The following is a 15,094-nucleotide window of genomic DNA, read 5'->3' as shown; positions in this document are numbered from 1 at the left end:
TAAATACTGGATTTCTGGAAAGCTGAGAACATGTATTTCACCTCCATAAAACAGCAACCAAGCACTTTCCTTGGGAACTCTTAGCCCCAAATAGGACTGAGGTCTCTTTGAAGGTCCAGGTTGCACATTCCCTGGGTTTGGAGCTACAGAATGGCTTTATCAGAGGGTCCACAAGGGGGAAAGAGAACCCCCTGAGCACAGCTGAATAGATTTACAGAGCTTTCCCAGCCAAACACTTCAAGATGCACAGAATAAACCACACTAACATGAGAAACACCAAGTTCCAGGCTACTGTAAATTCGGATGCCGTGTTGTATTCTAACATCAGAATGCTACAGGTGAAATCCTGGCTCTGTGAAAGGAAAAGCTTTCCCAGTGACTTCAGTTTGAAGCAGAAGGATTTCACCTTATAACATTTCAGAGGACAGTGCAGCACGATCTCACAGAGCCACCCAGCTCCTGGATGCATAAAACCATTTGCACTTGGAAGATTTGTTAAGAAGAGCTTTCCTGCAAAGCTGGAATTCTTTGCTGATTAAGCTCATACGCCTAAAAAATCTCTTTTAGGCACATGAATGCCAAGAAACGCATTTGCCCTGAAACCATCAAGATTAGTTACAACCTTCAAGGGCTTTGAAACGAGACGAGTTTCTCCTTTGCCCAGCACCTGTCAACACCTGCGGGCTCCCTTATTCTGCTGGAAAAGCCGAAACTGGGAATGTGCCGCTCCAACTGACACTGCCTGCTGCTCCATGCTCCTAAATCCGCTGGGCTGCCACAGCTGACGTGCTCCACAGCCAGGCAGTCCCTGCAGAGGCTGCAGGGATGAGCTCATGGCAAGGCTGGGGGTGCAGCACGTCGCAGGCACCGCGCTGCCCGGCGTGGGAGTCGCTGACGAACGTCCCGACGCATCCAGCTGGGGTGGAAGCCTCAAGGGCCAACAAACACAACCTCTGCTGAAACACAAGGTGCACTGCAACCACCTGCAGGCAGCCCAGAGCTTCCAGACCCATTCCTGACCTTCTGGGCATTCAGGCCCCGTGGTATCAGACTCAGAAAAATATTCTGAACATCTGCTCAGTCACTCAAGAGCCTCGGACCAGGTGAGGCAGTTTCAGAGAATCTCAACACAACTACTGTTAAAATATTGTTTTCTTGAAGATTTTTCCTATTATTGAATCACAGAATTGTTTAGGTAGGAAAAGAGCTTTAAGATCACTGAATTCAACTACTGCCAAGACCAATCTAACCCTTTAAACACATCTTTTAAATGTGTTCAAACCTTTTAAACTAAACTCTTTTAAAACATGTCTTTTAAATCTAGGTTTTCACAGACAGCAAAAACCAGGGATGGTGACTGCACCACTGCCCTGGGTAACCTGTGCAAGGGCTTCACAAGCCTTTGAGTGAAGTATTCTTCTCCAACATCAATTTATACCTTCCCTGGTGGAACTTAAGGCTACTTCCTCTTTCCTATCTCTTGTTGCTTGAGAGAGGGAGTATTGGGAATGAGTCCAAGGTCTCAGATGCACAACAGAAATAGATCTGCTACAAAAAAACCAGCTACTAACCGTGCTGGTGCAGGATGGAAATCAGGCTGACTACTGACTCTGTGTTTAAACCAGCAGAGTGCCTCCCTAACACAGGCAACACAGCTGAAGGCAACAGATGCCACAAGTTTCCATCTCAGGTTTTTATACCTAAAAGTGCCATTTAAAACCAATCAAATACAGCAGTTTTTGCGACTTTATAACCCGCACAGCCCCTAAACAAGGCACAGGAGGCAGATGCTCTACAGGGCATGGTTTGCATATTCCTTGGCGTAACCCCCACACAGAAACCCAGAAACTGCTGCACAACCCACAGCTGGAAGTGCACATGCAAATGGCTCGAACCAACCAGCTCCTCCAGACAAACCAGTGCATCAGATGTGTCAGGATCGAGGCTGAGGGCAGGAAGTACACACTGATGTGCCTGGACTTGCCGGCTCCTTTGTACTGTGGTAAACCCACAAAGGACTTCTGCAGCAGGACAGAAAAATACTCGTATTTTTTTTAACAAATGGTAATATGGTAGAAGATGGGATTTTCTACTATTAGCATAAATAAATTTGAATGCTTCAAGTATATTCCAAACTGAGAGTGACTGCAGTATAACTCAGAACAGGACTGAGTAAAGGATAATTCATGGCCATTTTTCAAAATGAGGTTAAAGATGGTGCAAGAACTGCTGAACAAAGATGGTAGAGCAGCTCCATGCACGTCCCCATTGCAGCACTTTGGCTTCCTCTTGTTTGACTTGAGGTCCTTACGGATTCAACAGAATCAGACAATCAAGAAACTCGTGGCCCATTTTCCAGCTTGAAATTTATGAATTGCAACTTTAAAAAATAATACTAATAAAAAAAAATTAAAAACCTGAATTCCAGCATTTCTACACTTTTACTTCTTTTTTTCATTTCTCAGAGGGCAAAAAATTCCTTGGAACAGCTTGATCAAAGCATTAAAATCCCTTCAGTCCCTGACAAGGCTGTTTAGTGGCCAGAAGTGAAAGCAAAATATCTAATAAACAGTTAAGACATGTGGCCAGATGCTCTTTGTTAATACAGTTTTAAAACTTGAAACACAAATAAAATAACACAGGTTTTCAACATTCCTCCAAGATGTTAACACTGAAAATTCCCGGTAGCAATTTCTCAAATGGAAATCTTTGGAATATTATGTGCAATAATTACTCATCATGAAACGAGTTTGGCTTGTTTCACTAAATGCTTGCCCAGCAACACTCGAATTGTTGGCTTGTTTTTATAACCTAGTTTATTTTTCTTGTCCCATTCTCAAATATTTAATGCATACTGATATTTTCCAACATGGATTAGGGCAGACATCTCTGTGTCAGCTGAGCATGAGAGCAAACAGCAGTGAATCAATCCTGCTTGGAGTTGAATTAAAACTCTTATCTAGAACAAAAACATTTCTGTAGGCATCTTATAAATACCATTAAGTGCAAGAAGTGCACATTATGACAAAAACAAATTACACCCAAGCTCCACCCTGACATTAAAGAATTTATGGAAGCCAAGAGAGCCACCCACAGAGACATGAACATACAGTATCAGCACTAAGCCCATCTGCCAGCCCAAGCTCACTCAGGGCTGGAAGTGTCACATTTCTCTGGATGAGACCTCAAGAAGTAAATTTTATCATTCCTTCAGAAAGTTTCATGATTGAAAAAAAAAAAAAAGGCACAAAAATTCTTCAACCTGTAATTAATAATTACATTAAAAAAAAAAAAAATTTCAGGTTAACTGTTTTCAGGTAAGGCACGTGTGAAGAAGTGAACTAAAAATGACCAAAAAATGTTGTCAGGTAAGGAGGAAAACCCCTCACTTGTATTCCCTAATAACTGCATATGCAAGTCATTATGATTTGATTTCCTTAAATTTAGAAGCAAACTCTGAAGCCACACACCGATTTTAATTCACATTTACTTAACAGTTCCTTAAGCAATATCCCTTAATTTCCTGGAAGCTCCAACAAGTAGGAAATGAAAAACAACTTAGTGAAAACTCATTTACATTTACGTTGTCGCAAGAGTTGAAAAATTGCCCTGAACCTTTTGCAATGCTCCTGTCCTGATTGTCACACAGGATGAAGAAAGGAATTGTGGAATTCAGACTGGAAGGAAAAGGAAGGAAAAGGAAGGAAAAGGAAGGAAAAGGAAGGAAAAGGAAGGAAAAGGAAGGAAAAGGAAGGAAAAGGAAGGAAAAGGAAGGAAAAGGAAGGAAAAGGAAGGAAAAGGAAGGAAAAGGAAGGAAAAGGAAGGAAAAAGGAAGGAAAAGGAAGGAAAAGGAAGGAAAAGGAAGGAAAAGGAAGGAAAAGGAAGGAAAAGGAAGGAAAAGGAAGGAAAAGGAAGGAAAAGGAAGGAAAAGGAAGGAAAAGGAAGGGCCACTATTTGTACAAATCCCCTCCCTTCCCAGATCCTGCTTTCATTCCTTTTAACTGACATTTTCCAGGATGAAAAATGATGCTTTTGCATCTTTTTTTTTCTTACCTGTACAACTGACGACTGCAAAGCTGGGGGGGAGAGAAAAAAGCAACACATATTAATTTTGATTGAGTTTGTTTGATCCAAGTGTTTTCATTTTTCCCCCTCACATGCAATGCCACATACTGTGAGCTGTGCAAAACTTTAGTTAATTTAGAATATAAAATCGAAAGGGAAAATCTCCTTAAAACAACTTCTCTTTACCCATTTGAACTTTGTTTTCAATAAAAAAATCAATTTCACGCATTCATAAAGCACTAATATCCCGAATTCCAAACTCAAGCTGCTCCTGCAAATACTCTGTAAGCCAGTTTGGCTTTTTAAAACAGATTTGCTTTCCACCGTTGGCCCTTTCAGAATGATGATAGACTGCCTCGTCTGATCACTGAAAAGAACTTTGGAAGCTATAGACTGAACACAAAAAAACTTAAACAAAGGCTAAAATGTGACTGAAGAAATCTTACTTCATTCTTAATGTTACAGCAAGCCATCATAAAAAAAAAAACCACAGAGATCATCACATTCCTATGTAGCAGAAGCAAAAAAATCCCCAGATTATTTAAAATTAAGAGTTTATGCAACTGCATTGTAACAACTTAAGGCCGCTGTAAGCGCAGAGATGTGCTGACCAAGCTTTCAGGCATTTCAACATGAAAAAGTTAAGGGAGGACAAAGGTGCTTTTTCCACCTGTGGCGGCAGCTCTGAGCTGTGCCCAGAATTAAACAGGCACCCGTGGGTTTTGGTGGGTGAATTTTGAATTTTGGTGGGTGAATGGCGAAGCCTGAGAGCACTTCAGAGCTGAAGGTCCCACAGATCCTGCAGGAACCAGCAGGAGCCTGAATGCTGGAGAATTGTCTGTGCCATGCTGGGAAGAAAAACCCAACAACACGGGATGGCTGAAAATGAAAGGGACAAATTAAGCAAAATTATCTCCATGGAAATACTTGGAAGTGCTCTGAGCAGGACAAGGCTTCATTTAGCACAAGCAGAGATACAGACAATGCATCAATTGAAATGCAGAATGTGACTTTTGAGGTCTATAAACAGCAAATTATGGATGCAGGGCCAAGGAATGGGCTCGCTAGATGTCCCTTGAGCACAGATATCCCAAGGTCAGTGAGGAGGATGAAGGGACAGAGGGAAAGGAACCAAAGCAACCCCTTGAGGCCTTTCAGAAATGTAATTCCCAGCATCAGAGCTGGGGGTTCAGCAAGAGGGAGAAGAGCCCCCAGTGTCACTGTGTAAGACACAGGGTCTGGGGCTGTCCAAAGCACTCTTTGTGAAAAGGTTTGCTCTTGGCAGAGCTGGAGAACAGCTGCCTTAATTGCAAAAGTTTGTTAAAAATCATGCAGCATCCCAGGTTAAAAACAGATTAATGGCTACAGACCTCTTGGTGAATTTGCTTGAGTCCCTCCAATGATTTTTCACTGAAATAGTACGTTACAGATCTGTAAAATATACAGAATTTTTAATACAGATTTCCTCACCATGCTGTAAATCATTTTTTCCCATAACGTCATTGTACTTTCAAACAGAAAACCAATAATTTGATTTTCAAATTATGCTCCACAGAAATATGCAGGATTTATTTTTAAATAGTTCAGCAAACATAACAACAGAAATTCTTTGCTTATCATACAGAAAACTATTCCAAAAGGCTTATAAAAAATCAGTATCACTTCCTAATAACATCATAATTGCCAATACACTGATAACCCTTCTCAGCTCAGTTGTATTTTTAGACTCCAACACTTCTGTGATTTTTCCATCTATTCCAAGTACTTCCTACTACAAAAAATGATCTGTTTTTCTTGGACTTGAACACAAATTCTTTTGATGGACACTGCTGGCAAATATATGTGTAAATATACAGATATATTTTTATATGTACCAGCATTAAATCAGGCTAACTCAGTGAGCTGCTTGAGGAGGTTTTTCTCCAACCCTGAAGACAAAAGACTGTCCCTACCCAGGAAGACAGCAAGGGAAAGAGGAATTAACCTGTATTTAACTGATCGTGTTCAATTCTCCAAGTAAAGCAGCAATGATCTCTCGTTCCTGATTACGAATTTAAGATTGAAGTCTTAAATCACCGAATAAAACATGAAGGTTCAGCATCACTCTTAAAAACAAACAAAAATTCAATGGAAACTCAGTTCGGTGAGATGAAGATTTCCATAATTATACTCGGGAAGCTTTTAACAGACCAAACATGAAAGGAAAATTTATAGTCTAGATAATCTTGCATTAATACCTCTTATTCTCTTGTGCCAGTTTACACAGAGCATGGGTGATCTCAGCACAGGCAAGGATTGCCCCATGGCGTGTGTGCAGATCTGAGCCCACTGATAAAGGCAGAAGTCCTGGCAGAACTGAAAGAGATTAAAGAATTTTTAATTTTTTTTTTTTTTAAACAAAGCATATTGACAGATCACAGCTCTAAACGGAATTTTGCCTGCCCAGAAATAACACTGGAAAAGCACATCTGTAAAGTCAAGTATACTGGTGACTTTGTAAAAAACAAGCTGTAACGAAGTAAATTGTGACCAACCACACTGAGCTGTTTTATACTCCCAACCCTCTCCCTGGCTGGAGTAAATAAAATAACATTGCTACCGGGTACTGAGGTGGCTGAGCAGTCAGGGAAGTGGGGTTTGCACTGCCACGGAATTTTATTTCCTGGAGCAGGACAGGAGCGCAGGCAAGGTCTGCCACTGCAGGTTCTCAGGGGTTTGGGCACTGCTCTCAGGCCCATGAAAGATCTGCCAGTGCAGCCTCAGGAGCTGCAACGGGCTCAGCAAAGACCCTGGGCTCATGCTGGAAACATCTGACTGCACACACAGCCAGAAAGGAATTCTTCCGCACGTGTCAGGCTGGACAAGACAAAACAGATTCCCCACCCTCGACAACATCAAAGCCTTCTCAGCAAGAGCTGGGAGTTTGAGGGGTAGCTGGAGCTGTTCCCACACAACTGCACCCATTTATCCACCTCAGAACCATCCGTGTCCAGTGCAGCCTGTATTAAGTGGCAGGGGATATCTTTATTTTAATTAAATCGATTGATTAGATCTTTGTAGGTTTGTCCTGCCTAAGTTCAGCCTGGCTGAGCAGAGCTCAGCTGGTACCTACCCACGTTTGCCATGTACTCAGGGGCCTGGGGAGTGATGTTATGCAGAGCTTTGGTTGCCAGTTCTCGGATAACGCTGTAAGAAAGCATTTCTGAGGGTCAGCAATTCAGTAGAAGCAATGTGTTAAAAAAAAATTATGAGGAAGGGACTCCTGCCCCCAACCAAAACCCAGGCAAATATTCAAAATTACAGAACTCTCTGTCCATCCTATGCTTCTCCCTTGTAAAAACAGCCAAGAAGAGCATGGAGCAGCCATGCAGCCAGCTTTCAGTGAAGTGAAAAGAGCTCAGAGAGAAGGAAAAACACCAGTGGGAACCTGAGGGCTCGTTCTGTGCACCAGCAGGGACAGAGCAGTAAACTGTGATTATTTCTCATGATGCAAACTATGATCAGCACTGATAGAATCTCACTGCTGTGATATGTACACATTTCAATCTTTGTGAACACTGAATGTGAGTAAGCACCATCTCTATGCATGAAATCTGCTTTAATTAGGATAATTGTATGGTGACAGTGTTTACCCCTCACATACACTATATACACCATATGAATGGGTTTTATTAATCTATTAACAGATTGAGGTCACGGCCAAAAGACAAAATTCATAAATCTGTTTAAGGGACAATCTGCTTGGGAGGTACAGATGATCTCACCTACTACTTGCCCACAGTCAAATGCTGCTGCAAAGCCAGGTGTGAGCAAAATTTAGAAAAATAATCTACAAAAGCACAATATGCAGAAGAGTCAATTCCTGGATATTAACAATTAGATTCGATGAACTTACCTATCCCAGTGGTTAATCTTCATGTTAACTAAATGATCGATCATTGGCTGTGTATACTCAGGGAAGCCAGCAATATACACACTGAAAAAGAAAAATACCCAGATCCAGGTTAGAAATACAGTCCAGAGACAGAGAGCACAGAACCAACACCTGTGTGCCCTGCGGCACAGCCTGTTTAAGATGTTTCAATCCTCTGGTTTTAAGCCAACCAAAAAATTACTTAAATGTGCCTTCTCCTAAATGAGATGCAGCTGAATGACAGGATGGGAAATACTCTGTATTGAAAAAACTTAAAACCACTTCTGCAAAACTTCCAAATTGTTTCTAAAACCTGCTCTACATACAACAAGCTTGACATTCAATCCCACTGTTACATTCCAGAAAACCCAGATGTGTACATTAACTTGAATAATTATTTCAGATTGGAGAAACACATCACTGATATCAACTACGAGACCGAGGAAAAATAAGTTACAGAAATGTGCTACACCCTCAGAGACACGACGGTCCAAAAGGGAAAAGGGGTTTTCAAACTGTCCTTTTTAAAAATCTAACATAGGCAGAGAGTTAATTGTGACCAAAGCTGTGAACGCTGCAGAGTTCATGTGTGAGATGGAAGGGAACAGCAGCACTAATTACCTAAGGAGCCTGCATTACCTAACTCACAGCCACACTTGCCTTCCAGTCTTCACAAGCATCAACGATTGAAAGCCAAGGTCAACACAAGTGAAGTGAAATGTTTTTTCACTACATCTGATGAGTGTTAAATCACCCCGGGAAGCCCAACAATCAGCAGGATGCGTCTGTGTCAGACGGGCACAAAGGGACTCAATTAAGGGACCTTAATTTCACCTTTTCAGATCTTTTGAGTGATTAACTTCGCAGCTCTAATGGTGTTCATTATTACACCTGTGTGCAATCAGAAGCAAACAAAGAGAAAAACCGAATACTGCCACGTGCTGCCATCCTGGTATCTATGGAATTCATCAGAGAAGGAATCCTTAAATCCACAGGCCAGACCTCAGTTACTTGAACCAGCACTGGACACAGAAGCACCCTGTACTGAGCCCTAGAGAAGGATTTGACAGGCAGTTCAAATGTGTATATTAACTTGAATTACAGAAGAGAGAAAATAAAACCTGCTTTGTCACTTTTGGATGTTTTCAATTTTCTGTTAGTACAGAACGCCAGAGTTTCCGAGATCACGTGGATGCCATACACATGGATCTCGAGCAGCATGGAAATAACCAAGCTCCTGCATTTCCCCATCTCCCGTGGGTGGGAGCTCTGGGGAAGGCTGTGGGAGGAGGGTGGGGACCCCAGAAGGGCTGACAGTCGGTAAAAGGTGAAGGGATGAACAGACTGAGATGATTCTGCACAAAAGGGACAATACAGAGGCGGACAGATCAATAAAAAAAAAAAGTAGTTGAGATGAAGACAGAGGGTTCCAGTGCAAATTATCTTAAAAAAACCTCTCAGTGGAAGTCACAAAGTTGGCAGTGGAGCATGAACCATCATGTTCCGGTCTGCTGTTTCTGTTCCCCAAGGACATCATCTGCTCAAGCCTTCCTGACCCGCTGGGCTCTGAGCAGCCCCACAGGGCAATTTCCTGCCCTGTCTCAAATGAGGCTGAATCACTCCGTGGGTGCTGCTGTGCTGCTCTCCCCACCCTGGCCCTGCACACAGGCTGGACTCCAGGCCAGACTCTGTCTGAGACAACTCAAGCCACAAGCAGCCCTTGCTCTTCGTCATTTCCTCGTGAGGAAATGCAATATTCTGCTCCTCCTGGCCATCCAGTTTGGCTTCAAACTCTCCTGATTTCAGCACCTCTGTGTTTCCAGAGCTGACTCTGTATTCAAGGACAAGCCCCTGGTTTGGAACCACACCACCCCAGTCTGGGTATTTCCCGTCTGCTCTTTGCAGGCTGCACTGCAGAGATCAGTTGGGTTTTTCAATCATGTCACGGTTTCCTCGTAGTCGAGGAAGTCACGGCCATGATTCCACTCTGCCTCACACGGGATAATCAGCTCGGTGCAAAAACAAAAACACAATCTGGATTTAATTAAAAGCATCAGTACTAAACAGTGTTCAGTAAGGTGAGGCAATCAGGTATTTCATTAGGTTCCTCATATTCGGGAAAATTAATGATTGGAAGCTTACCTTATAGTCAAGTAACAGTTAACTCTGTTACCAACAGCAAAATAATCAGCCGCAGTGAGAATGTCGATGCCATGGGGGAAAGTGCCCTACAAACAAAATATTATTTTAGAACGTGTAATACATCCCAAAAAGGCAACACGATTGAAAACAAATCTCCTGCTACCCTCCCAAGCACTGAAAAAATACAATTTAATTTATAGTAAAATTACTTGTACTAGAGACATAAAGGACATTGAATATACAAACAGCAAAACACCTCACTCTGCTTGTGAGTCAATGATAAACAGCCCAAGCAAATGGCAGCAGGCAGTAACCTATGCAACAGCTCCCTTCACACCTCCAGTCAAACCAAAATATATATTTGGTTAATGCATGACTATGTATATACCCAAAAGATGATTCCTCTAGAAGGGTTCAGATAAACATAAACATGTTTCCAGTTTATGTGAAGGCACAAGGTGAGTTTAATGAAATATAAAATTAAAGATTTAGGCACCAAGAAGTGCATCACGTGTAGAATGCACAGGAGTTTCTACTTACACCCGTATTTTTATGACTCATTAATGAACTAAAAAATGGGGTTGGTTTGTTTTTAAAATGAACACTGGTTCCCAGCAAAGCCTGAAACACTGAATCCTACTGAAGGATCCCACTTCAGCCACCACTTCTCAAACCAGTCTGTTTCTAGAAGACAGACTTCCTTTCTAAGTACGAGATTCCCACGTAGAAATCTGCATTTCTGTATGCAAGCAATACAGTTGAGATATTCAGAATTTTATTGGCTCTGGTTGGTTTAATAGAACATCAGCAGAGGCAGCACAGCAGACATGAGCCACGAGGGAGAGCACATGGAAAAGAGCCAGCTGAGACTGGCTCCACTCACTTCCAAAAGGGACACTCAGAGGGTATTAAAACAATGAGGCTCCCTGGAAGGACAGGTTTGGGATGTGATGCAGGTTTGTTTACAGCCCGCTCATCCCTTCCACATTAGGATCCAGCCATGCAAAACTAGTGGGGAGTATCTCTCCATCTGAGCCTGAATCACTGAAGCAGTTTATCCTGGAAGCAGTGGGAGCTGCCAGCTGCTGCCAAGGTCTTGCTCTGGGAAGCAGAATTCCAGTGCTCCCCCAGAAAAATAAAGGCCTGAAATCTGACTGGAGCAAGGAGAGACAGAGTATTTATGGCTTATCCAAGCCTGCACTGTCCAAAAGCCTCATGAAACCCTGATTAGGGGCTCAAAGGTACATGAGAAGCACCTCAGTATGATATAAGGCCAAAGAGCAAGACACACAATGGAAAATATAAAAAATGCATGCTACATAAGGAAAATCTCAGCCAAACAATTTGAATTCTAGCTGCCAGCTGGACCTTGCTATTTGTCCCCCAGCTGTGAGCGTGCCAGTTTGATGCCACCTCACAGAGGGCACAGTGCCACCAAGCCTGTGGGTCAGACAGCATCATTCCTGACTTCAGGAACACAGTGGGAGAGTCAGGCTTTGCAGGAACAGCCAACAGCTTCTGCTCTCTCAGAACACTTCACGCTTCTCCAATATAGAAGTTGGTATTATTAGAAGTACGTGCATCTCTCGTGATTCATGCTCAAAAAAATTCTTCGGATTTTTCAAAGCTGCCATTTACACACAGTGTAAGTGGCATTTTTACAATGGTTTCTTCTGTGGCCATCAGCAAACTCTGGATTTGGGACACGTGGAATTACAAAGCTGAAGGAGGCAGGAACCAGGGAACAAGCGAGGGAACAACCTTTTTCTCCAGCCATTTAGTATCTCCACCTCAGGTGGAAAATCTGTTTTAGCTCCTTCCAGTTCAGAGAAAGGGTGTCTCTTTCAACACACTGCAAACTCCAGAGGGTGGATCTGCTCATTAGGTAACCATTTTCCTAAGCACCATGGAATGGTTCAGCAAGTAGAACTTCTGACCTTCTGCAGGAACCAACTGGTGGCTGACAGTTCCTCCACGCCATCAAAACTCACTGTTTCACTGCTGATGTGCCAACACAGAGGCTGAAATCCCCATCATGTGATGACACATTTGAGTTGAGGGTCAAAGCAGAGTCTGCAAGGAACCCTTCTGGCTGTAAACTAACAGGCACTGTACCCCCCTGATTAAGAAATAAAGAAAAAACAAAAACCAGGGAATTTTGCCTACATAGAAGCACCTCTAAACTGCAGCACCGAGGAGCCCTCTCTGCCCTGGAGCTAAGCCAGGCTAAGGTGTTATTTACTTTGTTCAGCACCTCACACAGTAGAATCAGGCTGGGCTGCTGTGGGATGCCTAACCTCTCCAGGGCAGGAACTGCAGACCCAGGAAGAGTCACGCTGGCTTCTGTTCATCCCAGACCCAGCTGGGTCAGGCCACCAAAAATCCCTCCTCTCCTCTTCCTAGTCCTCTTGTACCCTTTCTCTGCTATTAACTTACTTCTGTCTAGAAATACACACTGAACATGAACAGATGGTTTAACAGCCAGAGTTCTAAAGGAAAAATAATATTCTGGGCTCAGAACACAGAGATTTTCAGGAATGCTGTCAGGTGACAGCAATTTAACAGAGATCCCTTGAAGAGCAGCTTATTGATAACAAAATTGCTTTAAGCAGGCTCACATGTCCTGCTCTGCTCACAGGAATACACTGACTAAACCATTCCTTCCCACACATTCTCTCCCTCTTAGTTGCACATTCAGCTTTATTAATTCCCAGTGAGAAACCAATAAATCCAAGGCTTCACCCTTATTCGCTTCTCCTCCAAGCTTGAAAAGCAGAGTTGTCTTGAGGATTTTAATTACTCAAATGTTGCTAAGTTACATAGGAACCTACCACAATACTTCTTACCAAAGGACTTGGGTACGTCCAAAAGTACCAGATTTCTCAAAATACCTAGATAGTGTAAGAGACAAGCCCAAAAATTGAGTTGAAGACTCTTGAGCCTTGTTTACGGCAATGATTGCGCAGCCTGCTTCAGTTGTTTTGCTTCTATTAAAAAGTAGAAAATCAATGAAACAAAAACAACAAAAGCACCAAAAACCCTGCACTTTTCCTGCTTTAAAAGCACTGCAGTTTTCAGGGTGTACAATGACCAGTTCAAATGCTGGTTTTGCTTTTCTGAAGGACTGAAAATAACCAGCAAACTCATTTTCTTCCCAAACTGGAATACTAAAGTAAAACTCACACCTCAGAAAAATATTCCACAAGAGCTTGCTGCTCATAATGAAACCAATTATTTTGTGACATTCTTTCACTCTATTTTTCCAAAGCCACAGTGTCTAATTTTGATTTTAGGCACTCCATGCTTACAGTAACCTCTGAGGCACAAATGAATGAAGATGCAGGGAAGTCACCATACCTGTCTCCCAACATTCTCCTGGAAGGCAGCCTGAGGAACAGAGAACAAACACACCAAAACGAGTCAGGTTTGCTTTTTGATAAACACCAGATGATGAATTCAAAACACACAACAATATAAATGACCCATGGCTTTTCTGTTTTAAATAAAGTAAACTTTGTCAGTAGAACAAGCCCGCGGGGCTTTTCTGTTTCTGCTGCTCCCGGAGCCCTACGCTGCACGGCAGCAGTTTGAGAATGCAGGTTTGTTAAACTCGTCACACCCACACAAGTGCTTGGGAGTAGTGACACCAGGCTTGGCCCTGGGATGGAAAGTCAATGCCTGTAGACAACAGCAACAACTCACTCTTGTCTGACTTCAACATCGTTTGCTAAGAGTGGGCAAAGTTTAAGTCTTTGTCGATGAAAACCTGGGGCAAAAACCATTGAGACAGCAATACTTATCTGCAGGGTATGAGCCTGAAAGCATGCTGAAACACTGAGCTTGTGAAATTTGAAGACAAAATTTATGTATTTTCTTGTATTTCGCACTAAGTAAACTCAAAATCTTGCAAAAATGCAATGAAAACAACCATAAAGTTAATCAGTCTACTCTTGTATGGCATGCAGAAGAAAACCCTACTTAATTCCCTACTTGAATTTTCTCTCTCTCACAAGAAAAGCCCATTATTTTTATCCCTTTAAAGGCCATAAAATCCTAAGCGCTAATAAAAGCTCCTGTAAACTTTAACTCTTAAGAGAGGGAAGATCATTGTTATCAGGACACTTCTCCGCAGAACTGCCACTCTCTGCACACGCAGCTTTCCAGTGACGGACAACGCTTTTAATGGACGGGGGGGGAAATTCCTCATGTTTACTGAAATGCCACAAGAATTTGGACAGCCAGATCTTCTGTATTTCCTCCACAAGCCCAGCAGCCCTGTGGTAATCCACCTGTGACAACAACAGGTTGAGCTGGCTCCGTGAAGATCACACCGTGCAGGTGGAGCAAGGGCTGACGCCAGCCGGGATGGAGCCGGAGCCTCCCGGAGCGTTCCCGAGGTGCTGCTGCCTGTTCAGGCTCCTGCCTGCAGCCCCTGCACACCTGCCTGGGCAGGTCCAGCTGCTGCTGGCAGCACAGGGCACAGAGCACAACCTGGCAGCCCACCTCTGCCAGCAGTGGCCCCAGGCAGCACATCCAGGCGGGATGGAGCAGGAGCTGGGGCTGCAGCGGTGCCCTGGGGCTGCAGCGGTGCCCTGGGGCAGCTCCTAGCTGGATGCTGCAGCCCAGGAGGCCTCTCCCCTCCTCTCCTCACTCCCAGTCACTCTGCAGTACTCATTTCTTTCTGCTTCCAGCTTTAGGTCCTGTTTTATGCTGCCCTCAGTGTATTACTGCAGGCATACTTTATGCTCTGCACCCTCTGGAGATCAATCAGATCTCATTAACCTGTAGGCAAGTTATTCGTGCAGCTCTGAGCTCCCCCCTCAGTGAAAAGAAGGCAATTCGGTGATAATCTTTTAGCCCATTCCATAAAAAAAGGGATATTTGGGATGCAGGATGTATTTTCTGGTAACTCTGGTGTATCCAGAATCCCCCTCTAACGGGGTTAGTGGTAGACTGGGCAGTGCCGGGTTAGCA

The 15,094-nt window shown here is 43.2% G+C and overlaps 1 protein-coding gene across 1 annotated transcript in view; it reads right to left on the bottom strand.

Annotated features, from left to right (window-relative positions):
• Window positions 1-15,094, bottom strand: part of TBCD (tubulin folding cofactor D) — a 105,933-nt gene that overhangs the window by 33,341 nt on the left and 57,498 nt on the right. The window contains exons 17-23 of the mRNA XM_066200875.1: window positions 13,478-13,507; window positions 10,121-10,206; window positions 7,961-8,041; window positions 7,178-7,251; window positions 6,303-6,420; window positions 5,436-5,496; window positions 4,054-4,076 (exon numbers count right to left, since the gene is read on the bottom strand). Coding sequence (XP_066056972.1) covers window positions 4,054-4,076; window positions 5,436-5,496; window positions 6,303-6,420; window positions 7,178-7,251; window positions 7,961-8,041; window positions 10,121-10,206; window positions 13,478-13,507 — 473 coding nt within the window. The remainder of the gene's footprint in view (window positions 1-4,053; window positions 4,077-5,435; window positions 5,497-6,302; window positions 6,421-7,177; window positions 7,252-7,960; window positions 8,042-10,120; window positions 10,207-13,477; window positions 13,508-15,094) is intronic.

This window comes from Chamaea fasciata, unplaced genomic scaffold (genome assembly GCF_029207755.1).
Source record: "Chamaea fasciata isolate MVZ Bird 193981 ecotype frontalis unplaced genomic scaffold, bChaFas1.0.hap1 SCAF_19, whole genome shotgun sequence".
NCBI lineage: Eukaryota > Metazoa > Chordata > Aves > Passeriformes > Sylviidae > Chamaea > Chamaea fasciata.
Note: the sequence above shows the minus strand (reverse complement) of the source record. Positions and strands in the feature narration are given on the sequence as shown.